This window comes from Bacillus rossius, chromosome 1 (genome assembly GCF_032445375.1).
Source record: "Bacillus rossius redtenbacheri isolate Brsri chromosome 1, Brsri_v3, whole genome shotgun sequence".
Lineage (NCBI taxonomy): Eukaryota > Metazoa > Arthropoda > Insecta > Phasmatodea > Bacillidae > Bacillus > Bacillus rossius.
Genome location: NC_086330.1, coordinates 61,703,566 through 61,730,847, shown reverse-complemented (window position 1 = coordinate 61,730,847; position 27,282 = coordinate 61,703,566). Strand labels below are relative to the sequence as shown.

The 27,282-nt window shown below is 36.1% G+C and overlaps 1 protein-coding gene across 1 annotated transcript in view; it reads right to left on the bottom strand.

Moving 5' to 3' along the window:
• Positions 1-27,282, bottom strand: part of LOC134536646 (PCI domain-containing protein 2) — a 50,227-nt gene that overhangs the window by 9,602 nt on the left and 13,343 nt on the right. The window contains exons 2-5 of the mRNA XM_063376455.1: positions 26,383-26,424; positions 21,026-21,147; positions 15,175-15,441; positions 2,680-2,897 (exon numbers count right to left, since the gene is read on the bottom strand). Of these exons, the coding sequence (XP_063232525.1) occupies positions 2,680-2,897; positions 15,175-15,441; positions 21,026-21,147; positions 26,383-26,424 (649 nt within the window). The remainder of the gene's footprint in view (positions 1-2,679; positions 2,898-15,174; positions 15,442-21,025; positions 21,148-26,382; positions 26,425-27,282) is intronic.

The window sequence follows — 27,282 nt, the reverse complement described above, 5'->3', positions numbered from 1 at the left end:
TCAGTATCGTGTCCGGAAACTACGTATTAAGGGCCCTCAACCTCCTACATCTGCTGATGTTCTGCTGTTGCATGCTTCATCAATTTGTAAATGAAAAAAACCTTTATGGTGAATCAAAAGGGCTCAAATGTGTACAGTATTAATAATCAAAGAGGAGAATGTGTCTCCTTTCTTCAATGAGGTTTCGCTTTTAACATGATGTCTCCCAAGCAGATAGCCTCCAATGTGCTTCACTGCTTCCGTATCCAGTAAATAGAAAACTTTGTAAAAAAAAAAACAGAATATACACGTGTCTGGTTCCCTCTTTATATTCTCTTTAAATTCTTAAAAAATAAAATCTTGTTACTCAAATAGTGAAAATTACGATGAGACGAGTAATGAGGCTTTTAAAGAATTTTTTTATTAATGTTTTTATTTTTTCAGATTATTCATCAATTTAGCATCAAAACCATACATAAGGGCATCAAACAATAAATTTAAGGTTAGATTAAATCAAGGTAAAAATTGTATTTACTAAAAGGTTTAACCTTTTACATCAATAATAAAACAGACCAACATACAACAAACTAATCAGATAAATTTGAAAGCAACTTTATGAAAATGATGTAATTCAGAAAGGGCAAGTATACCTATCTAATTGTGTGCCCCTCCCTTGAATGAGTCCTGAAATACGCCACTGCTCAGTGGCATACACTCCATGGTTCCACTGTGTTTGCGAACCATTGCAAACTTACCACTGCTTACGTAGTACAATAGTGTTGTAAGTTGCAACCATGAAATGCCAGTTTATCTCCAAATGAAATTGCAATACCTGATATAATATTCCAGTTAGATGTTTTAATAAGCTACTTTCACTTGAACTCCAAGATTTCTCTTCCATAAACGTTTACATATTGTACAGTTTTTCACTCAAATCAAGCAGAAATTCTCAGGTCCCTTCAGCAACGTAACTACTACTCACTAATGCAACTGAAATTACTAAGAGATAAGGTTTAGAAAAAACTCAGGAATGGTGCAGCCATATTCATAGAAAGCCAGCCTGTTGTTGCCTGTGTTATTGTTGCTACCTTCCCAATACCATTATATAACAATTATAGTTGTTATAAAACACATAAAACTTTCTATATTCTTGAATGATTCTTGCAATGAGGAAGAATAGAAAAACATCAATAATGGCCAACAGAGATGAATGCATAAACACACGGATAACACAAAATCCGCTGATGTAAAATTTTAAATGCATAGACAACACAGAGAGTTATGTGGAAAGAATTTAGTCAGGAAAAATTACAGTACACACGAAAACAGTGGGCTGACAACAATACAGCTGCAACAAGAACAGTAAATGCAAACAACATTAGACAACACAATGACACAGACAAACCGAACAATGAAACTTAATTACCTGTTTGTACCTGATGATGAGAGCAGATGTCAGATCCCGAAAAGTCACAACCATGTTACTGTTTGATGTATTTAGTGTTCCTTTTATAACTGTCACGTCATCAGTCACTGTGTTTGTGTGTGCTATAATTTTTTCCAAACTGTTTCCTACATTCATATTTCAACTAATTTCCTCAAGTTTTCTCCCCCCCCCCTTTTTTCCCCACACATCTCATCGGTCTAACTGACAATATAACAGATTTTATACAAGAAAAGGATTATTATCAAAACATCAACACACCTAAATAACATGCAGAAATTGTCTAAAAAATGTTTTTCTGCACAATAAACACTTATCACAGTTACAATTTTCAACAAACTCTGCCAGTCTAAATATCAAACAAATAAATTTGGTGATCAAACTTTAAAAGGATGCAGTATTAATTGATTGTGATTATACAAAAGACTATAGATATTTTATTGTGCTTCAAATTAATGCAAAGTTGCTTGAATCCCTTACATTTGGTTAATTTTAGTATAGATAAAATACAGATGCACACAAATATAATATTTAAAAAATTTCCACTTCTAAGACATTAAGAAATTACATAGTGTGAAAAATTACTGATACTAGTTTTGTACTTAGATATTGACAACTTCCCTGTGTTTTCCAGGTTTGGAAGATACCTGTTCAATTTCCTGTTTTCTATTTTTTTCCTGTCAGTGAGGAACTCTGCAGTCATTCTTTAGATCCCCTCTGCAGCATCAGAACATAAAGAAATGCCCGTAAATGACTTCAGCTGCTGTTTTATTCAACACACAATGTGCTACTAACTTTCTTCAACGTGCCTGGGTTGGGCGTATATTCCCAGAGGGGCTGAAACACAGGTGACCCGAGCTCTCAAGAGCTACAGGAAAATGGATACACCATTTCATTGTGGTTTGAAGGTGATAGAGGACAATGCTATACTGAGAAGTCGAAAATACCCATCTCAACATCCCCAACATGACCATACAGCTAACCAGCAGTTGGACTATATGCAATCTCCTCACCTAGCGACTGACTGGCACCTATCCACATCTATCACTCCCAACCTGGAATCCCTTCAATCACCCAGATTACCTGTGATCCGGTCAAGAATCTAGCCATCCTCTACTAGCTGTCCAGGCTAGTAAACTGCTGCTGGCAGTAGAAAAATTAAATGTGGCATGTATGCCAATACCATCTTTTTAAAATAATCATTTTCATAAGAAGATTACAGAAATACAGTAAGCAAAACTGAAAGTGTACAATACCTGACTTGTAGTCGCAATCAAACATGGCCTTGCGTCCTACGTAGTAACGATACGTGACCAACTGGCCCACACTGAAATGATCCTTCAGCGGCAGTGCTTCAATGGCACGGATTATCGGCTTGCAGAGGTGCAGTTTGTTGATGTGGAAGTACACCTTGAACATCTGGTTGACTAGCATCAGCATTCCCCATCGCTTCGATAGTTCTTCAGCACTGCGACTGCAGGGGAGAAACTCAAAGTCAGATGCAGGCATTTAGTAGGATAATATGCATTCCTTTTTGTAGTGACAATCATCTCCTTGATCAGTTATTAAAAATAACTATACACACACACACACACAGAATCTGTTTTCCACGTATTTACATGACTTATAATATGGGTAGTAGAGTAAATAAAATGATTCTTTACCTCTTATAGTAGTAACACGTGTGTTACAATAGAGGGAGTTTAGCAACTACAGGCTACATGAACTTTATCAATAGACAAATAAAGACAAAAGAATAAGCATAACATAGCTAAATCTATAAATCTGATATTAGGGTCTCAAAGAACATAGGTTTTACATACTGTATTGTATTCAAACACAATACAAAGTTCTGTACCTAAAGGTAAAAACAGCCATTAGTAACTTAATATGCCACTAGAGGATAGGCTTTTGTTCCTTGTTCTAAGTGTGATTGCCTACAGTATTAAAAAAAAGGGCTACTTCTTATGTCAAACTAGGTATGTCCAATCCATATGCATCAGCTGTCCAAAAATTTTAAATGGAAAAAATTACAATAAGTTACAGTATTTTCTGACATAAAAATTACATGCCTCCTTGAATAGCTTAAAGCTTCTCTTTGTTTTATATGACCAGTAATCTCATGTGAACAGTATGTTACTGTTGCATGGAGTTTGCAGATATCCTGTGGTACTTATGCTGTCATCTGAACATGACTTACTCCAGTTTCGAAATGAAAACGTGTTCACTTTTTCTACTGCAGAATTTTAAAGCACACTGCAGTTGAAACTGATTCCCCTCCCAACCCACACCAAAGTATAGCTAGCTGTTGATCAACAATTTCCAGGCACCCACCATTCCTTGTACCGTTCCCACTCAAAATGATTCTTATCTCAAAGTTGTGACTTCGACCAGTACTGGCTAGCCTCTGACTTTCTGAAGGATAAAGGGGAAAGTGTGGAGCATCCAAAATGTAACCACCTTCATCATTACACCCAACCCTCCTTAAGTCTGAATTGACTCTAACCCCATGAACGCTTGTAAGATCACCCCAACAGATGGACTCACACAAAAACATGTGCACAAACACAAAGTGGTCAACTGTACACTCTTAAAATATTTTCCTTATAAATGCTTCACAATGAACGCAAGCTGCGCTACTTAAATGCCCTTTAAGTAGTGGCTTCTCATCTTAACAGTCAGTAACACTACCCAGGTAAACTCCGAAGCGTGGCTGTATGGCTGGCTGGTTGGCGGACTGGAATGTGACAGGGCGGTAGGGGGTGGTGGGGACCTAGTTTGCAGACTTGCTTCTTCTGTTTCTTTATCTCCACTTCTTCCTTGACCAGCCATCCTCAAACCGGTTGTCTGCCCCTACAAACTTGAGTGGCCATTATGAATGACAGTTGTCGTCCTGCCGGGTGCTCGGGGCAGGGGCTGGACACAGCGTGAGACATTGATGAAGGGATTTATATACAAAGATGTCGCAGCGGTAACACATTTGACTCACATTTAGGGAGACTCGGGTTCGATTCTCAGTCTAGCCATCCTGCTTTAGGTTTTCCATGGTTTCCAGAAATTACTCTAGACTAATGTTTGGTTGATTCCTTAGCACAAGCCGTGGCCGATTATTTCTCCAAACCCTGTTCTTGTTTAGAGTTGTGCATAACCATCTATAATCACCTCACCGTCAACGAGACGACGTAAAGCCTACTTATAAAAATTGCTCTTATTTTATGATTTGCTAAACGTTAAATCAAAACTGACAGAACTTAAAATTTTCATAAATTGCCAGTCCTTTTTTTATTTTATGTTGGAATGTTGTGCGTATTTATTTAAAAATTCCATAATATGTGACTCTAAAAATTAGTGAAGTACACAATTTTTTTTCCTATAAGCAATGCTATTTTCTTATGATATTGATTTTATTTTTAATAATTTTCATTGTAGCTTACATGGCGCTATGTAAATCAGCGTTCTTTGAGTTTAGTGTGGTATGTGTTGTTATTAATAAACATCTGAATAACTTCGTCGTTGAGGTATGTGTTTTTCAATAATAAGCAGCGTGTGCAAAAGAAAACCTTGATAGATTGTAAGACTATATTGATTTTTATAGTAGCAATGCTTTATTATAGTTAGTGTTCATTGAGATTTTGAAAACCAGCTTTTAACCCAGTTCACGCCACGAGCTTATGCACCTTGTCTAACCGAAAGGATCTCTGGGAGAATTCTAAAAACTTCTAGCCCTCATTAGCTTACTTGAACACATTTTTTAAATTTTATTTATTTCCAGCTTTATGCCAATAAACTTTACTTTATTGACTGCCTTTTTTACGTTCACCTTCGTCATTTAATTGTATCATTAATTATTTTATAAATAATTATTTGGATAGAGAGTACGGACTAAGAATACCATATAAAAAAAGGGTAGGAATTGGCTATCTAAGTAGCCTATACATAAAAACATGTTAACACATTCGCAAAAATTTTATTTTCTGTATTGATATAAAGTACTTTAAATAATGTAATAACCACTTTAAATTAATTTAGCCTAACAATAAAAAAACAAATCAGCCTATCCATTTTAATATAAATTCCCAAAAAATTTGCTAAACATTACATAGGTACCCTATTTTGACATTAAAAATTAATCTTGAAGTCATAATAAAGTTAATTCATAGATCAAATATTTAAATTGTGCACAGTAAAACAAATACATATCATTGCTAGAATAATCACATCTTGTAGTAAAGTTGGCAAATTCGTAAATCCTTTGTAATAGTTAGATACTAGGAGTAAGAAATGTGTATGGCACAACCAAAATAAACGGGAAAAAAATCTTATAAATGTAGGAGTCATAAAAAGCAATGTCACAAACAAAACACAAATAAAATATATGTCCAATACGAGTACTGTTAGTTTTCAGCATAATTAACGTTCTCGTAGACGAAAAAAGCAAATTTTCTGTTACATAAAACAGTAACATAACAACATTTATACTAATATTATAAAGAGGAAAGATTTGTTTGTTTGTTTGTTTGTATTGAATAGACTCCGAAACTACTGGACCGATTTGAAAAATTCTTTTTCCATTAGAAGCTGACATTATTCCTGATGGAAATAGGCTACTTTTTACCGTGTTATATATTAACCACATTATTTAAGCAACATATTTTAATTTTTCTATCTTTGTAACTCAGTAACTAGCAAATGTCCGTCGTCGTCGTGTCTCTCTTGACGCTCGTGTTCCCACCACCGCTTGCCTCTGCTCCCGCGCCCCGCCCAAACCCCGCTCTGCTAGCCAGGCAGCAGCATTTGACTAAGCGTCACTGCGGTGCGGGAGGGGAGTCAATGTCACAAAGAAAGTGCAGCGTGGCTCACTCGCGTGGTTGGCTCCCTACGCAGCTGTTGTGTGAGATTTCGTATATTTTTCCTTGAAAATATTTTGAATTTTTTTTTTCAATTACCACTTCATATACAGGCTAATTCCTGTTCAACACTTTGTCTGTTTTTGTTGTATAAGTGCGCACACATGACACAATTTATTTAAATATAAAAGATAGACAGAGATAAAGTTATATATATAGTGAGATAGAGAGAGACAGAGATAAGTTGAGATAGAGCGAGGCATAGAGAATGAAATGGGTTAGATAAAGAGACATATAGATGTATACAGCTATATATATATTTATATATAGAAGAGATAGATAGTGTGAGATATATATGTATATATGTAGATATAAAGAGATAAATAGCGATAGAGCGATACATAGATATATAAAGATGTAGATAGAGATAAATATATGTTTAGAGAGATGGATTGATGATTTGTATTTGTATAACTACTTCAAACATATTACAAAACAAAACTGATTGAGGCGCGCGCGCGCGCGCGCGCCCGCCCGCCCGCCCGCCCGCCCGCCCGCCCGCACGCACGCACGCACGCACGCACGCGCGCGCGCGCGCGCGCAGCGCGCGCGCGCGCACACACACACACACACACACACACACACACACACACACACACACACACACACACACACACACACACACACACACACACACACACACACACACACACACACACACACACACACACACACACACACACACACACACACACACACACACACACACACACACACACACACACACACACACACACACACACACACACACACACACACACACACACACACACACACACACACACACACACACACACACACACACACACACACACACACACACACACACACACACACACACACACACACACACACACACACACACACACACACACACACACACACACACACACACACACACACACACACACACACACACACACACACACACACACACACACACACACACACACACACACACACACACACACACACACACACACACACACACACACACACACACACACACACACACACACACACACACACACACACACACACACACACACACACACACACACACACACACACACACACACACACACACAGAGGTAAATAATTATACACTGGCAGAACGTCTGTCGGGATCTGAAAGTGATATAAATTATTTTGCACACTTGACATTCAAATTAAGAAGACAATTACAGTATAACCCTGTTATAATGTTTTTCAAGGGAGCACAAGAAAAAAACATTATAAGCAGGAAAACGTTATAAGCAGGAAATCTCAATTTATCACTTAACAATGTTCGAGCTTTGTACCAATGGACTCACCAAGCTATGTAAACAACTTTAATGTTAAAACCAAAGATAGTATACTTGATACATTAATTTTCTGAAACAAGCCAACAATTTTTCAACTTTGTCTTGTTCCCTGGTTAAATTTTTTTTGTCTTTAAAGATACATTGCCACATTTTTTGTAAAATTGTCTCACGATTCATGATGACAACATTAAGAGTGAGAACGTCTACTCCTTCGCCACCTGAAAATGTTTAATTTTGCAATTCCTAGTACCGTATTCACTCGCGTAATGTCCGCCCTCGCATAATGTCCGCACCCTTTATTTATATATCCTTAAAAGAAAAAATTAAAAATTCGCATTATGTCCGCACCAGTCGTCTACCGCGGCGGGCAACACAACTTTGGCCCCCCCTAAAGGACGCAGTACGAATGGAAAGTTACCGGCTCTGTAAACAAAGCCGTGACCTTGAGCTGTCCTTTCTCCTGTTCTGAAAGGGTGGGGAAATTCGTTGAACTGAACAAAGCACGGCTGCCGCTGTGTTGATGTGGAGTGTTGTCGGAGAAGAAGAGGGGAAGTGAAGGAGGAAGGGAAGTGGGTCAAGGATTCTAACACTCCTTTGTCTGGTTGGCTGGCTAGCTGGCAGGAGGGAGGTTAAGCCACGCCTCTGCCTCTCTCCCCCCTGTCATAGCACTGCCTCTCCCCCCTGCGGAGTCGTTGCCCCTCTCCACCCCTTGCAACGTCGCTGCCTCCCCCGCCCTTCATCATTAGAACAAAGACGCACGACTTGAATAGAACACAAAATTTTGTATTTTTGTATTTTTCCTCGCATAATGTCCGCACCCCATTTTTTTGGCCAAAAATGTGGTCAAATTACTGCGGACATTACGCGAGCGATTACGGTATGAATGAAAAAAAAATTATTTGTAAGCAATAGAAAACACTTTTAGTTATGCCCTCGCTCAGTGGTTGGCAACTTAAATATCGTAGGACTATGTAAGTGCATCTGAATACCCACTGGAATGGCAAGGAAGAGAAGAGTTGACTAAGGGTGCCAACTGACACGTAACTATGAACATTGTGTACCTTCAGTACATTGCATAAAATTGTATTTTAACAAACTTCATGTATTGTATGGCAGTGATTGTAAACATAAACATATTTAAAGGAAACTTTTTATCGTAAGTGTTGGAATAATTTGGTTTTAAAACATGTTTTCCGCATTTATTGAATGTTAGAAAGCAAACATTATAAGCAGGAAATTACAATATTTATGAACGTTATATGCAGGAAATAAATACATTGTCCTTATGGGGGAAATATTGGGACTTTAAAAATATGACATTATAAGCAGGAAAACATTATATGCAGGAACATTATAACAGGGTTCTACTGTACTAACTACATCTGATCTCTAAACAGTTCTCCTTCACCCTGTGTTCAGCCCGGGCAACGCCGGGTACTGCAGCTAGTAATTAATATCTTAATAGACAAATAAATTGGTCGCTTTGCTTCCTGGTGCATATTAACAGTAACTGACATAAAAAAAAACTTAAATGCGTTTGTGTGGCTACACACACAAGTCGTCGTTCATATAATGCATTAAAAAGAAATGCAGAATACAGTAGTGTTTGATAGCACATTTTATTTATTATTATTATTAATTAAAGTAAGCTAATTTCGTAATTAAAATGCAATAAACAAAAACACGTGGCTTCTACAAATATATTTTATTTCTATTTTTTTCTTGCAGTTATGGCCAAACAATTTCTCTGTGCTTCCTCGATACTCTTAGGATTCCTAATTGGCATTGAGCGTGGAAAGCGGGGATTAAAGATCTCGGGGAGAAGGCATTCCATGTAAAATGTACAAAGTTTTGTTTTCATTTCGTTCTCCCAGAAATTGTCATCACGTTCTACGCGAATGGTGTGCAGCCCGAGAGGAATCCAAATGGAAAAAATACAATAATATTTTTTTGTGATTTGAAGTTGTCCTTGAACTTGATAGTAATAAATTATGTTATTGGTTCATAATGTAATTTCCTTCCAAAAATTTTACAGCTTTAAATTTTCCCGCCATTATGGCATCGGTAGGGTACGCAGACATTATACCATACGGACACTTCACTTCTACTATTCCTGAACTGTTGTCCAGTAATCCGTCGGGTGTGGCTCCTAGGAACGGAATATCAGCATGCACAAAAAGTCCACTCTGACTTATTTTCAGCCCGGTTTCATTTTCTACCTCCCTGAGTGCACGTTCTTCGTTAACCTTCCCATGCTGTATAGGAGGTGTATTGGGCGAATGGCCATACAACATTTGTTTCACTAGACACAACTTGTGTAACAACTTGTAGATACTACAGTCTCCATCTGAAATTACTTTAGCATATATGCATCCGTACATGTCCATACTAGAAAGGAACCCCTCGGCGATAATTGCTGCCTCCATGCTACTAGAACTCTGGTTAGAATTTCAGTTTTTGAAACAGGTATGTTCCTTTGGTGTTTCACTGCGCACCTCTGCACGGTGACAGAATGAGCGATAATTATTTTTGACACCTATAAATATTACTTTTTTGGTGTAAAACCCCACGAAAGCTGCCTGAAAAATCAAACGAAGAAAAATAGTTAGGTTTATTTTTAGCAGAATGCCCTGTACTTGATAATATCTAATAATTCGGATTTATGAAACATGTTATCTCGAATGGTAATCAAAGTATCTTCAAAAATGAAACCATAAGTATACTTGTAGACTGTTAAATACATAAGAAAATCATAAAACGCATGACATAACTCTTATGTGAATATTTATAGATATATGTGAAAGAATTGCCGGAAACTTTAATACGAATATATATTTTAAATAAAAAATATCAACTGCATAAGAATACTGAAACAAAACATATCATTTGCATATTATATTTCATTGATACGAGACCATAAACATTTTAACATGTAGTCTGAGGCAAGAGCATATGAGTGCTGAGCATTGAGTTGGTAACTGTAGTGCTCAATTCAATATTTTATTAGAGCAACAATGTATGTATTCGTTTCATCATATACAAACGCATATTTAGTACGCTTAATGAAACCTTTCTCTAGGTGTGCATTTCACACCGGTATCCAATTACTTACATTATGTTTTTATTAGATGTATAGTTTCAACAATGAACTTTGCAGAAAAATATGTCTAAACTTGGTACCGCAACAACCATACTACATATAGCTTTATCATAACTTTAATACATAGGTTCAGTAAGAACTTCGTAGTTTTGTCATAATACTCTAGAGTGAAGATGTTTGGGTATGCTTTGATATCTAAGGTCTTGAAAACCCATATAGGTGAAATGAGGTGTTAATAAAGCATCTCCAAAAATGAAGGGGAAAAAATGTGTACGAAAATCTCCAAGAAAACACGCCAATCAGCGGCGTCGTTTGAAATACATTGAAGTCGAGACTAAAATACTGAAATGAGAATGTAAAGACGTAATTTGATATAACTTACCATTCCTGAAAGAGAGTTGTAGTTAGTGCGATATGAACGTTTGGGCCAACTACCGTCAACAACCACCGTCAACAGTGAAATTCCATTTTCATCAACATGTCCTCTTTTGATGGCTTCTTGTATGTCTAGCTTAGCAGCTTCTGCCATCTCGTGATGCTCAGTCTTTTCCCAACCAAAGTACTAATAGTCATTTACGAGGAAAATATTGCAAATGAAATTGGAATTAGTTTTTATTTATTATTATTATTATTATTATGAAGCGTACAGGTATTGTATTATAAAAAGTGGTAGGCCTACATTTCTCCGCTAATTATTATTTGTTAATGATTTTATAAATAATTCAGAATACTTACAGTCATGTAAAGAAAAAGTACTAATAGTCATTTAAGAGGAAAATATTGCAAATGAAATTGGAATTAGTAGTTTTTTTTAATTTTTTATTATTTTTTTCATTATGAAGCGTACAGGTACTGTATTATAAAAAGTGGTACATTTCTCCGCTAATTATTATTTGTTAATGATCTAATAAATCTCCTCTCCCCAAATTCACCCCTTTCCCAAATTTGCTTTATAACTCTGAATAGTAATTAGAATTTACAAAATCTTTCGCATCGCGGAGTCAAGTGGTCAGCACGCTGATCTGAAACTAAAGGGGTGATGCTTTTTATTACAAGCGGTATTTTTGCGTACTATGATGAAAGTATCTTTACGCTACCTTGAAAATTTGTAAGTGTACCAAGACACTGGCACATCTAACACCAATGATTTTGCCCTTTACTGCTACCTGGAAAGACCTCTAGCCTCCCTCCGCTTCAAAGCTGACAGCTATTATTGTCCTGTCTCTGTACCCTCTTCCTCTTTCCCCCGCCCCCTCCGCCCAACCACCCTGTCGGTCCAACGCTCAGGAATGCGGACGGAGAGTAGCCCACGCACATAAGCATGACACTAGTGGTGGTGTTGTACTTTACTCCTTCCATCATTACGACTTAACAAAAAAAAATCAAGAATTCCAGTTAAGTAATTCATTATTTAAAATTCACTGACTTTGCTCTTTGTTTGGCAAAATTTATCTACCAGTTGCAGAAGTGCAAAATTATTGCACTCAAAATTGTCGATTTAAGGGAACTTTATTAATTTTTTTAAATCACAATTTAAAAAATATATATATTTTTTCAAAATGGAAGCGTTTATTGGACATGCATGCACACCATGGAGCTAATATACAGTAATACATCTGGAGAGGACAAGGGAAGGCCAGCAAAGGATGCGAGGTGAAGCCGGGTATCGGCGTTTGTTCCCTGCTTTCTACGCTGGAAGAAAACGAAAACGAGCCAAACTTGTCTCGCGCGGCGGAAAAATCCTCCAAACTAAACTCGCAACAGCTCCGAAACTATCAAAACAATCAAACTGAAAATTTTACTGGATTATCTGTAAACATTCTTCCCCACACCGCTTTCTTCCCCACACCGCTTTAACATTTTTTTCGAAACATGAATACTTTCATTTTTAAAAATTAAATACCTATTTACTGCCAATTTTTTTTGTGAATACGCAGAGTAAATTTCAACATCGAGGAAAAATTTCTGTTTGCAACTATAGGTGGGGGACACCTGCGAATGAAATTAGGAAGAAGCTTCAAATTTTATTTATATACCACTCTAGACGCATTCAACCCAATACTTTTATTTTTACAGAGAGTTGAAGTGGGAATAATGTTTCAGTGGGTAACACTACCGACATATGTCTTCGTAACGCACTTCTTTTTGTTATTATACTTCTCAAATTTTATAATTTCATACACAACGTTTATAAAAAACGAATTCTTACTTACTTCATTTAATCTATTACAAATCTCTTGTAATATACGTGTATTAGTAGAAGTTAGAAGTCTTTTCAATATCATGTTCATGTTCCAGTCTACTTACTCAACCAACGTAACATGCAAACCTTAGCTTAACACTGGTAGAGAATTGTTTGTAATAACTGTAATGCTATGCATATACTGACAATGTAAGAAACTTTCAATTTTATTAATTGTTTGCATAAGAATTAATAATTTTAAAAAATCATAGAATAGGCCTTTATAGACTGAAAACCTTTCACGTAGTTTCAAGTAGCGTACATAAAAGTTTTTAAATATATATAATTACCAAATATTGTTGAATATATTTAACATTTTTATACATGTTACAACACACATATAATAACAAGCCTATATAGGATATAAAAAGACAGACGACAAATTTTAGCATTTTGTATTTCTTTTCTCTGTGTGAATAAAATAACAGTTCTTAACGTAGTTGCTAATACATACTGTACTATATTTCTAAAAAAAATACGAAAACCCCTAAATTTGCAAAATAATTAAGGCACGTCTTTTAATGCTACGAAGCACACTCTTAAGAGAAATGTTTTAAACTTATGTTGGGATTTATCTAATATCTTAAAAGCATTGTGAAACCGTTCCTTTGAGGGAAACCTTAATATACCGAACACCATATCATCCTTTAATCGAGTTAGATTTTCGCTTCTTAAGACCCATTTGTCTTCAAAATGCACTGTACACAATGCATGGTTCGGAGACGCAGTCCAATTTTTCCGCTTTGTCGCTTTTTCCCAGATCTGTCGTTGATCGTCACGTTTTGGAAATCTATGAAAAAAGTAAAGAATTATACAACTGAAACTACTTCTCTTTGTTAAATAGTTTTCTTAGGTTTTTCGAAAAGTTCGAAGATTAGTTACTTCTGTTTAAAACATTTGCCACTTTTTTCTGATGCTTCAAAAGTTTTGGGAATTAATTTAGTTAACAAATGAAAAAAAAATCTTTAATACATGTGAAAAGCAACGCCATCCGGCTTGGAATTCCATCGATTTGTACAGCCATATGCGCTACAGGAAATCACCATTGTAGCCGCACACCATCGCCACTCAAACCTCAAGGACAAGTGGGCTGGGGCTGCGTTTGCAGTAGAAATACGCTCTTCTCCTCTTTCTTTTCAACCCTTCTTCGCAACCGGCTGGCTTCGCTCTCGCCCTACACATGTCCACTCCAGATCTTCTTACATGCTCCTTGATGCACACACACAAAAAATTATACAATTTCAGGTAGCTTCGTTTTTCTGATATTATGGAAGTTAGATCACCTCTCGCATAACTTCTTCTTCAGGGGTATTACTGACTCTTAAGTAAAGGTGCAAGATTAACATACAAGTTTTAGTTATTGAAAAGCTGACCTTATGTTGTATGGTGTGACATCATATAATTTACGATTTACTACAGTCTAAAATATTGTACAAATTTAGATAATTTTTCCTACAATCTGTAAAAATAATATGTTTCAAAGTTCACATCCGCAACAAACCAACATAAAAACAATTTACGATCAAACAAAAGTCAGCTGCCATATGAACAATTATATTTCATTTAAATTTATAAGTTTACTTGGTATTTATGTCTTGTTGGCAAGGTCATTAGAGAAGCTCATGGAAACAAATCGAAGGATACATGTTGGGGATGGATCTGCTATTGGTAGGAATAAGATTTTATAATTTGGTCAATATTGTTTTTAAAACAGGAGATTTTGGTGTATTTTTTATATATTGTTTTTATTCATAAAAATTGTGTATTATTTAACAAATATGAAACTAAAATAATTATAAATAATAATACAATAAAATAATTTGTAATAAGCATGTCTAGAAAATAACTACTCAGAAAAATAAAAATTAATCAGAAAATTTCTGAAAAATGTGCCAACATGATTAAGGAAAAAAATGTAACTAATATCAGATGCAAGATCAAACAACATAATATAAATTTGTTCCAATCCATTTAGTTTATACATTCTGGTACAAAATTCATGCTAGATAATTGCATTCAATGAATTTACACATTGGTGCTAAATGGTGTAGTTAACTCATATTTTGGTGTTATGGGTCGTATTGAGATGTTCGCGGGGTTATGTCGGTTTTATCGCAATCTCGTCCCAAGTGATCTCGAGAAGCCTTGGAAGACTGACGGCGAGGGAGGCCTGAAGGAATGGGAAGACCTGAGCTCACTTGTCGGCAGCGCAGATCCTGAAGCAGGCCATGAGGCACTCGGCAGCCTTCTCCAGATGCACCTTCTTCCTCTTGTGCTCCTTGGAGGAGAGGAAGGCGTCTGCACTGATGGCCAACAGCCGCAGGTCCAGGCAGACGGTGTACATCACCGGGAGGGACCAGTTCTCCTCCTTCTGCTGCTGCAGCGCCTTGCTGAACGCCTGCACCACCATCATCTGGCACCTGCTGGCCTCCACTGGGTCCTCCTTCGCGACGGCCCACAGGCACCTGCCGGCGTTTCAACTCTATTTTCTGGCAACTGCTCTAGGGCATTCAAGAAATCTACAACACAATTTCTTGACAATACCGGCTCAATACAGCGAATGGTCTTTAATCCGACAGTCCGTGGTGGTTCGGCACATTCTGTAATCCGGCACCAATTGAGCCGCATGTTTTCAGATTCTTTCAGGTGGATTCCAGCTGTTGACCTTAGCCAGGGGTGCAAATCTATAGAACTAATGCGAAAATTAGCAGGGGGGAGGGAAGTGGCATGGCCAGAGAGTTTTGTGTGTGGGTTTTAACAGATACAAGTTATCTCTGGATTGGATTGGGTGCTTACATGTTGTATACTGCCCACATTTTGTCCTATATGCTTACAATAATCAGAAAACTTTAAAATATATAGACAATTTTTAATTAAATATAGTTTGGACATTTACATTTACTATCCCCGTTTCACAGTGATGATTTGCGAAGTGCAAAGGGGCCCCCTCAATGAGGGGCTTCTTAATTCCAGAGGGGGCTTCCCTCCCCCCAGGGATCTACGCTCATGACCTTAGCCACTGGGTTGCATTGTTGTGCTGCCAGTGTTTACCGCTAGTGTCAGTTTTCATGTCAGTACAGTTTTTCCTGTTTTCTAGTGGGTTACAGTTCACATTTCACATTTTCAAACTTGGTATTCTCATTAAAACTATATTGACGCTTGATAATCTGGAAAAAATGCTAATCCGGCATGGCCGTGCTCTTGAATGTGCGGGATTAAAGACCTTTCACTGTACCATATAAAACTTTCAAACAATTTTCATTAGATACCTCGAATTTTCGAAATCGCTGTCTTCATATAGTGAACTGCACTGTTCATAATGTGACCACACATTTGGTAACAAAGATGGGGAAAATCAAAACACGTATTATCCATTTGTTACCAAACTCATCGGGACTGATTACATTTGAAGTATAAAGTGCTTCTTTACATAATTTATCAGAAATAGGGACCTGGCTACTGTCTTATCCCAGGGTATGGAGTCGTCTGGTTGACTGACAAGCACCTCGATAAACCCTTTCCTGCTCTCACCGGCAGGGAAGCTTCTCATGCTAACTCTCCAGTTCAAATAGTGATTCTCAATTGCATAATTCATTATTACTGTTTTTCATATCGATAACACATTGTACAAAATCTTTACAACTGTGTGTACTCAAAACACCTCAGTCACATAACCAACTTTAGAAGAGGCCTGAAACTCACCACGTGGTTGGGATAAGTGATACCTCGTGGTTGGTGGTTAAGAATTGTAAAGCAGTACAAACAACCATTTAAAGAAATTGTGGTTTAAAATTATTACATGGTCATTGGAACACAGCGTAAAGTCCCCAAGGTGCAAGGTTAAGTGAATTCCAGTGGCCATTGCTGGTTACATGATCGTAAGTAAATTTATAAGATTACCCTACAAAATTACGTACAAAAATCACACCTAATTAAACTTATACCAAGTCAGCAAATGTGCCATGAAAAAAGAGTTATAAGACACACACACAATATGCAGTGACTTAGGTTTGCAGCTCATGCTTAGTTCATTTATCTCCTTTTTACCAAACAATGTTAGTTCAAAAACCAAAGATACACCCTTGTAAAATAATGTCACTGCATACAAGTTCTTAAAAACTAAAGTGATGCTGGTCATGTTGATTGCTTTTTCAGAAGCAGACTGCATGCTACTGTCTCATTAGCTAGAGAACTTAAAGGGTGAAACCCTGTTGTCATTTATAAGAAATCAATGAAAGAAAATTTATACCTTGAGTAAAAATATTTACTTACAGCGTGCAGAGAAACCCAACTCAAAATTGTTATTGGTTTCCGCAAAAAAAAAAAAAACAGATAGCAGTCTAAACCTGTACAATATCAAGACCTTTTTTTACATAATATATTGATAGTCACTATAACCTAATTTAAAAAGAAAAAACAAACAAAAAAACAGAAAGCTTTGGAGTTTTTTTTTTTTCAATTAAATCTTACTTTTAAAATATATTTTAGTTGTGGCTTGTTAGAGTCTTTGAGCTCTACAACATGATGAAAATGAAGCCTCTCAATCGTTTGTATGGACTTCAGAAAAGGGTTTTAGAGCAATAACATCATCTGTAGGTTTACCTATTGTCATAAACTCTTTTACTTGTTTCCTCAGTGTCATGAAAGCTATATCATGTTGTGATTTATTCTTGGATCATTCAGGTAACTGTTGTCTGCCAGACATTTTAATTAGCTGCATTATGTTGTCTCATTTTTTGTCTCTTCTTCTCCATATTTCATTTTTTCTTTCTTTTTAATTAATTTCTGACTTTCCTCAGGAATATAATTTATTTTGTGCTTCCTATATTAGTTTTATTTCTTTCTATTCACTTCACCCTCTGATGAAGACATTGGCAAATTAATTACTAACAGATTTAATATGTTCCTTGCCTTTGTACTTTTTTTAATTTCAATATTTTGCTACAACCATTGTAAAATTACACTTGCACAAAAAAAAATACAAGTCATTCAAAACAATCAGATTACAAGTATGGCCAGTCTTCCGAATAGTTAAAGTATCACTATTTTTTTTATGCATGATTGTTCTTTTGTTAGCACTTATACAATGCACAGCAGCATACTTAGCAACTGAGATTTTTTTCAATAAATGCTGCATTTATAACTGTGACCTTATGTTTGTAGGGACTACCATGCACTGATTTGATAAAATTTTTGCCTTACATGGATGAGTGAAAATGAATTCTAAGCACGTGACCAGCATCACGTAATGTAAAAATGTGATGTTAAATAATAAATATGCAATTAATTTTCCATCTACAGCACATCACTTAGTTCAAAGAAAAAGATTAAAGATTGGCCTAAGTGAAAATTTCACAATTCAAATGTCATATTTTTACATCACACACAGCAAAAACCAATACTATGTTAGCTATTCTATACAACCAGCATTACTCTAAATATTCCATATATAAAAAATCTAACATTTCAATTGATTTTGCAATAAAAAATTAACTAAGTGGATTTTATATTATTAATAAACTTTAAACAGTTCAAAAACACAGATTTTGCACACAAAAATGAAGCAACAGCTGTAATCTGGCACATTCTGTACCAATGCCTTGCCTGGTTATCGAAAAACGTTATAGTTTTACTGGGAATACAAAAAAAATAAAAAATAAAAATAAAACAATCTGCAAAGTAATGTGAATGCAATACATAAGCCTAATAAAACACGTAAATTCACAATGTTTAAATATTTATCATGATCTTTAAGTGGTTTCTTATTGAAACATTGGAGGATTGTTTTTTAAACATTAATTTATTCAAATACAGTAGTTGTTCCAAATAAATCAATACTTTAGAAGGGCATCAATAACTTCTCTCATTGCCAAAGGAAGCATAAACACCAATTTGTGTCAAACGTTTAGCCAACATCCAGCACATAGTTCATTTTCGATACCTTGTTGCAAAAGTGATTTTATAGTTAAAATTATATTAGGGTCATTCCATGCCAGATCATCTAGCCAAGATACACATTGTCCACCGCACCTTATCAGAACTGGATGAAATTTGATACATGGTATCTTTAGACACAAAAATATAATAACACAAATTTTTCATTTTTTGAATATTAGCTCTAGTTTGGAATTTAAAGCCCTTCCCACCATTTGGTGGAATGGTTTTAATCCGCAACAAAAGTTAGTGACACATCTTACTTCAATTTACATTTGTAATAACAGTTATTAATGTAGAATCGTGAAATTCACCATACTTATTCAGAATTTAATGTAGATTTAAATTCCAAACTACAGTCAATATTCCAAAAATGAAAAATACGGGTTCTTATATTTGTTTGAAGATACCATGTACCAAATTTCATCCAAATCTAAGATGGACACCCCTGGATGATCTGGTATGGAATACCCCATTACATTTTACTAGCCACATGTCTCTAAAAAAGATCCTACAGAAGGACATATATTCAATGTAATAGTGTCACAAAAAATACACATAAGCACCCAGTTTTAACTAAATGTTTGCATTAAATCAATTATCAAAGGCTTCTAATGTAAACTTTAATCTAATTTTGATTAAAATATAAATTTATTTAAGAAGGTAAATGTCTCCTAAATAAAACAACACCATGCAAGGACAAATATGTTTTTTAATTGCAAACAAAAGAGAAAGAATAAACGAGGAAATGTCCCTCGCTTTTAAAATGTGGCCAGCACGAATTGTATTTTCAGTGGCTTGTTGCTGGAAAATAAGAAGTTTTACTACTAAAACATTAAATAATTTTCTAAATGACATGTCTTACAAACTAAATTTAACCAAAGTGGGAAATTTTTATGTTTTGTTATTGTGAAAACATCACATTTTTGTTACTGAGTACAAAATAAGTTGAATATTTTATGGAAATAAAATTTTTTTTCAGTGGTACAGACATCTGAGGAATAAAATCATACCATAAAACAGCAAAGAAAGGACTCCTCAGGTCTGAAAAATAAGCGTAAACCAAGCTGTGCCAAACCATCATCGTGTTTTTTTGAGCATGCCTCACATGGTTATCAGCAACTAGAGTAGCCTTACATGTAGGATCAGATATAAGGGACAGGGTAGTTAGCAAAACTCTGATGAAATTTTCCCTGACAACATGTTTGGAAAAAAACTATTTCCTGGCCAGTATGAAAATTTCAAATTCAAAATTGTGACTCATAGGCATACCACATTTCACTATTGCAACAGCCAAATATCAATTATTCTATCGCACTACTATTGATAACACTTAAGTCTAAAAGTGTGTTCTAAGTGCTGATATACTTACGAGCAAAAAGAAATAGGAGAAAAATATTTTGTAACACAGAAACAAGATACCTAAGAAATTCCCTGATTTTTCCCTGTTGCTCTAAATCCCTTGTCTTTACCAGATTTTTTCTGTTGCTAGCCACTCTGAAGGAGATAAGCTAGTGAGACTTAAGACAACCATATCATCTTTACTAAAATGAAGAAGAGAGAGGCAAGTGAAGAATAAAGCCACTGTTCCACAATATAGCAACCACATTATCCTCTTAGCTAGATCATACAGTTTAAGAGACCTGTCTAGTCATGGATGTATTTGTGTGGGTGAGGTAGGATGATAAGTGTGACGCTCCTAGTGCTTCTAACACGGTATTCCCTATAAACACAAGGCTCTGAACTGGCACAGTTTTCTCGTCGTGCATAGGACAGTTATGAGATTTGAGCTGTATCCATTAATATTATACAGCAGAGAAATTAAGATAAAAGGTATAAAGCAAATTCCTTGAGTGCTTTCAAGAATCACTACTGGAAGTTTCATGCCTAAAAATTATTCTATAACATTTGTTTCACCCATTTTCACTCTTTCAAAAAATAGTTTTCAAACAAAATACTATTCATTAGCCCTTAGCATTATTCAATGCTTTTCGTAAAACAGACACCACTTGGGAGATCTTGAATAGTTTTAAAATGTGTGGTTTTTTTTTATTGAAGCCTTGCACACCGTAAGTGTGCATACATAGACAGGGCCCTTAAGACACACTCACACACCTCAAGTGTGCAGCCACTATCTCATCCAGCGGTTGCTCCAGCATTTTCTCCACCGATGACTCTGGTTTCTCCAGCTGAAGCTTCGAGCTAGTGGCATGGCTGTCCCTGCACGACAGCAACTTCTGTAAGCACAGTTACAACACAGGGATTACAGCTATAACAGCTTTACATATTACTGAACAGGAGAATTAATCAAATAAGGCTTTACGTCTCGTCTACAGCTGAGTCATCAGAAGCCGTGAGGGGCAACAAGAGGAGAAATGAATGGGTGATAAAAACTTGAGTACTTCCAGGAAGTCTACCGGGTTGTGGAAAGTCAGCCATGTTTCCCACTTCTGAAAGATTCAGGCTTGACCCTGCTGGTAACAGAACACTGATTTTACTGTTTAGCAGCATCTACACTGTAAATAGGTGCCCATTCACTTTCAAGTGGTAGCCTATATCAGCAAACATAATGTTTTCACATTTTGTAGCATCTATTTTGCAATTACAAAAAATACCCATCTCTACCAATAACTCAATAAATCATCGTGACTCCACTGTTTTTTTATTGAAATGCAGCACTTTAACAAGGAAGATGCCACTTCTACAGGTGGATGCCATTTTTATTTATTTTGAGAAGGCATCTGATGGGTGCTGCACAAGAGGCTGGCAGAGAAGGTGGAGATGTTGGTAAGGGACAACTGGCTGGTATTGTACAATAGACTTTCTTAGGGACAGGGAACAAAGGGTGAGAGTGGAAGAGGAAAGATCTGAGGAAGGGGAAGTGATGTCAGGGGTACCGCAGTGAAGTGTTATTCATTATGACAAACTATATTAGAGAGAAATAGGAAGTAAACTGTGTACGTTTTCAGTCAACTGTTTAATATATGAAATGCTGGAAGAGGAGGAAAACCAGCAAGGTAATTTGAACAGGTTATGGCACTGGTCAATGAAGAATGGGGTATTATTTAATGTAAACAAGACGATACTTAGGGTGACAAGTATGTATTACAGTATTAAATAAAGTGTATTGGTGGAAGGGTCAGGAGATACAGAAGACAGAGGATTACAAGTAGCTGGGGGTAACCCTGCAGAACAACCTGGGATGAGAAAAGCAGGTACAGCAGGCGGAAAAGAAGGGGAGGAGGGGACTGGGATAGGTTAGCAGGACGTTGAAGGGTACCGGAAAGAATTAAAGGCACAGGCGTACTCCAAGTTCATGAGGCCAATGATGGAATATGCAGCAGCAATTTGGGACTCGTATCTGATGACAGAAATAAGAGAGCTGGAAAAGGTACAGCATATGACAGCGGAATGGGTAATGAGTATATGGTGGAGAAGGAAAGGAGAAGAGGAGGAAGCACATAGACCATCAGTAATGATCAATGAGTTGGTGTGGAAAACACTGCAGGAGAGGAGGCAGGTAGAGAGGCTGATAAGACTCTTCCAAGGGGATCAAGGGTTGGGGGAGCTGGGAGATAGGTTGCACAAGGGTGGATACAGAGGGAGGAGAGACCATGAGTGGAAGATACAAAGGGAGTGGAGGCAAACAGAAAGAGGGTAGCACTCATTTCTGGTGAGGACAGGGTGGGAGTGGAATGGGCTTGAGTGGAAGGTATTGGACATGAGGGGTGTAGAGGGCCTACAAAGTGAGATAAAAGAAATGGGAGAGTGAAGTAGGGGCAGAACTTCCTGCAGAGGGCGAATGCCCAATTGCAGGTGTGCAATCAATCAATTTCCGTGTCTACTTCTCGCTGGCTCAGGTATGCAAAGTTTGGACACCTTATACAAAACTTCATTTTAAAAACACATGCATTCTATTCCAGAATCAAGCACAAGAACGAATTGAGGAACCAATACAGAGTAGTTTGTGTCAGGCCTGCTGCCAGATGACCATCAGAAGTGGATAACAGAGAACTGCCAAAACTTTAATTGCTTTGAGAGTCCCACAAATGCAGTCTAGACAATGAGTTTAAGTATGGACCTTACTCAGGGTGTTCCGAAAAATTATATCAGAATACAGGAAAATACCAGAGACATGAAGTCCTCCTTACTGTTTGTGGTAGGGAAGTATTTACAGCCGCCTCCCCTTTTATTTTTTTAATGAAACTTCTTTGGGCACAATGAGAGTAAATTTTCAAACAGAATTTTAATGCAACATTTACGTGAAACATTGTAGTGAATTGTTTCTTATGCAAATAATACAGAGAATAGGCACCTTACCATAGAGATATAAAGAGAGCACTATATACGTTGCTGGGCTCTTTTTTGTTCTCCTCTTTGTGCAATTATTAAACCCCTGCCCAAAAAAAAAAAAAAAAAAAGAACAGAGAGAAATAGATGAACGAACGAATAAGACAGTGTGTGTGTGCATGCGCTTATTTCAGAAAATAGATTTAGGTATCTTATAAAGTCAGCTGTGAATGTCTTGAATTCTATATTTGCTACCAGCACACTTGCGTTCCTTCTTATTCAACCAGCAGGCAGTGTAGAGAGCGCTGTTGAGACAGTCCCTGCATTGCCAAGATATATAGTGCTACCTGATTTCATATATCGTTCAGAGATTTAGCATGTTCCAAATGGCAGAATTGTTTGAAGAAACAGTACCACGTACAGTTTTTCGTTATGGTGTATTTCAACAGTAGGTAATATTAATAGTTAATCATTATTGATTGATCAATAATTGTTGATATCTTAACAGTTATTTTGAAGTGAGTAATGATTTTATTATTTCATGTTATTTAGTTTATTTTTATTTTAATCATATTTCTCATAAAACTAAACAATGTTAGGATTCTCAAATACTTGAAAAAGAAATAAAAAAAAAAGCACTGTGTTATTTATAGAAAATTGTCTTTTCATATCTCTCTCTCTGCCATTTTACCCCTTAAAAGTACAAATTGAGGGATAATTCCCAAAGAAGTTTCACTTCTACCAAGTGTACTGAGTTACACGTGCTATTTTTTCTGTGTAACTCATTTGTTATTTAGGCTTTTAATTTAGTTTAATTATTTTTAATAAATGTATATCCCTTCAGTATAGCATTTGTACTGTTAAATAATTTTAGTGACAGCCCTCAAAGATTATTAGTTAAACTTTGGCTTGTTGTACGGCTGTGTGTGCACGCGCACGAAGCTAGGTTGCATGCTTTCTTTTGTTTCCTGACTACGGCGGTGATGCTGCCATCAAGCCCAAGCCGAAGTGTTGGTGAGCGATGCTGAGCTCGGAGAGTTGTGAGGCATCGCTGGAGGCGACAGGTTGGCGGCCGTGGCCACCATCTGGCACTTGGTGTGCATGGTAGCCACACCATCTTGGCTGCCTTGGACTTCACCACAGCACAACTACGTGTGACCTAGTAAGGCGTTGAGCACTTTAAGTAATGGCCAGGAATCGGGCAGTCTAAGAACTTTTTATTTATGGCAAACATTTTTCATTTCAAGAATCATTTGTGGTGCTACTACAATTAATACTGCTTTGTCCTTAATAAGTTTTTGCTGGATTTTGTTAAGTGACTGACTTTTCTGTTTATCGCAAATATGAGTCGCCTTCAACCTTTATGAAGCTTTTGCCAATAACTGTACCTAGTAACTGTGAGCAGTGTGGGAAATTTTATGTGCTTTGTTCTGTCGCATGCATCACGGCAGCTGGCTATGTGTCTGCAACTGCAGAGCGAATTCAATACCCCAGCCATCCTTAAACAAACTTTATCAACTTTGGGCTCTGCATTTTCCTTCTATGGGAGTTAGATATTACCTGTAATTGTTAATGAACATTATGTGTGTTTATGCTGTCCCTGATAGCATTTTCTCCCACTGCCTCATAAAAATAGTCATCTGATTGTGGTGTTGATACGAGCTGGGTGTGCACAGACTATAAATTTTTTGGCAGCCACAACTTACTGCAAGTTAATTCACGTATCTAGCTTAGTGAACTACTATGTTCTCTGGATTAAAACTGCACGTATTACATCTTGGTCCATGCAAACCGCTTGTTCAAGTACTTTCAGAGTGGAACTGAACTGCATGTTTCACAGACAGAAATGTTCCGGGCTGAATGTTGGGTTAACGTCCATTTTTTAAGTGTATTTGTCAAATAACCACAAACGCCAACAAAAATTATTTTTGACATTTTGAGAGAACCGTAGCTTCTGCATTGAACTCAAAGTTTTATAATTATAATGCATTATGATTCATAATGATCAGGGCTGCACTGAAGCATTAACTTTTATTGAACTTCCTTTAAAATGAACTCGGTAACAAACCATTACCTTTGTACCATTGCTGTGGTATTGGAATTTTTGGCACAGCTTTTAAATCTGTGGAAAGTAAAACTTAATTGATTTTTTTATATTTTTTGCCTTATTTAATTATTTAATGTTGTTTACTCAACCTTTAATATTGTTTAAAATCATTTTTATTATCTCATATATTGTTTACTTAGTACTTTGTCATGCTTACATTTCTAGCATTTTTGCTATCTTGGTGGGCCCATATATTTTATAAATGTAGGTAATTAAATCATAGTTAAGAATTAATAATTATTTAGGACTTTACTTGTGCATTAAAGAAAAAGCCTTGACAGCTGTATTTATGCGTTGTTGAGTAAAGAAAATTTAACATTTACCTATATCAATTTTTTTTTTTAGGTGTTTTAAATTATATTAATTTCCAAGCTGTGTGCCTGTTGAATAAGGCACATCAGCTGCCTCTGAAATTTATTGTGATACCTGTTGATGCTTCACTAACCTGTAGGACATTGAAAGGTAGCTTCAAGTCTTTTTGATGTTGTAAATAAGTAGCTAACCAGGTTAAACAATTACATTTAATAAATTCAAATCATATCAATTAAGAACCTGACAAAGCTAAGGATTCTGAAACAATGTATTAACACTTAAGTGTTTACAGAGTCATACCACGTAACTGTTTTAGTAGTATAAGAATCAAGATAGTTAATGCTCACAAAACAGTTACAAATTACGTGCCATCTGATGGTTGTTAATAAACTTCCTTCAAGGGTGAACCTATGATACAAAGAAAAACTTTGATGTACATATGTACGTAGTACTTGAGCAAAGTTCTTATTTTAGTTACAAAAATGTAGTATATGTAATAATTGAGTATTAAAAAAATTACAAGAACAGGCAATTAAAAAAAAGTACATCCTATATACAATTGCATTGTACTTCCACAAATTTATGTGGGGTTAATATCTGAAAATTAATACAGATATAATTGGCATGCTTGAGTTTAAGTTTTATTAAAATTATTACCAGCAAGTTCATTATATTCACAAAATATAAAAAAAATTGTATTAAACATGATGCAAAATATGATATAAAAAATTAATTAAACCACAGAATAAACTATTTTACTCACAGCACATGTATGTCCATCCTTTCCAATCCAAGCAGATTCAATCTGAAACAAATAAAAATATCCATGAGGAAAAAAAAAACAGATACCTAATTCAAAAGAAGAGAATGGATTGGGTGACCAACGAAGAGCCTCTAAGAAGTCACTAAGAAAAGTAACATTCTACGAATGATCCTACGAAGGAAAACCAATTAATCACTGAGCGATGTCACCAAAGAGAAGACTGATAGAAAAAAAATCCTTTTGGCACAGCCACAGATGCGGATGGATTTTTAAGTACATATTTATTTTTGAATGTTCTGAAAACTTCAGGAACATTTTGAAATTTAATATACATAATGTTCTTTATTTTTTCTAATATTCCAAAATTATTCATTAAATATTTTCCCAAATTCAATGCAGCATAAATGTTTTTAATTCAATGCATTCAGCATTGAATAACTTAAAACAAATTTCAGACTACGCCTATTTAAGTTGTTTTTTTTTTCCGCCTTTAAACACTGCTTTTTATTCTTTGCACTAAAATTGGTCGTATCAATTTTTTTTTACAATAAGTTTGAATGAATTTGATAGTGTACATTTTAAGAATTTAATTTATTTTTTTAATTTCAAACCCATATTTTTAACCACTTGCACATCATTCATCTTACAAAAAATTATTTCAGCCAAAATTTTTTGAAAATGTTTAGGATTTTTACAACAAATTGTAATGGATTTGATAGTTGAGAAATTTAAAATAAATATGAAGCGACTGGATAGTGTTCAGGGAACGGAAGTTCAGAATTTTTTTTTAACTCAACCCATGATCCGCGCGCGCTCTCGCTCTCTATCTCTCTAAAAAAACACACGAACGCACGCGCACGCCCGCGCCCCCATACACACACACACACCCACCCCCACCCA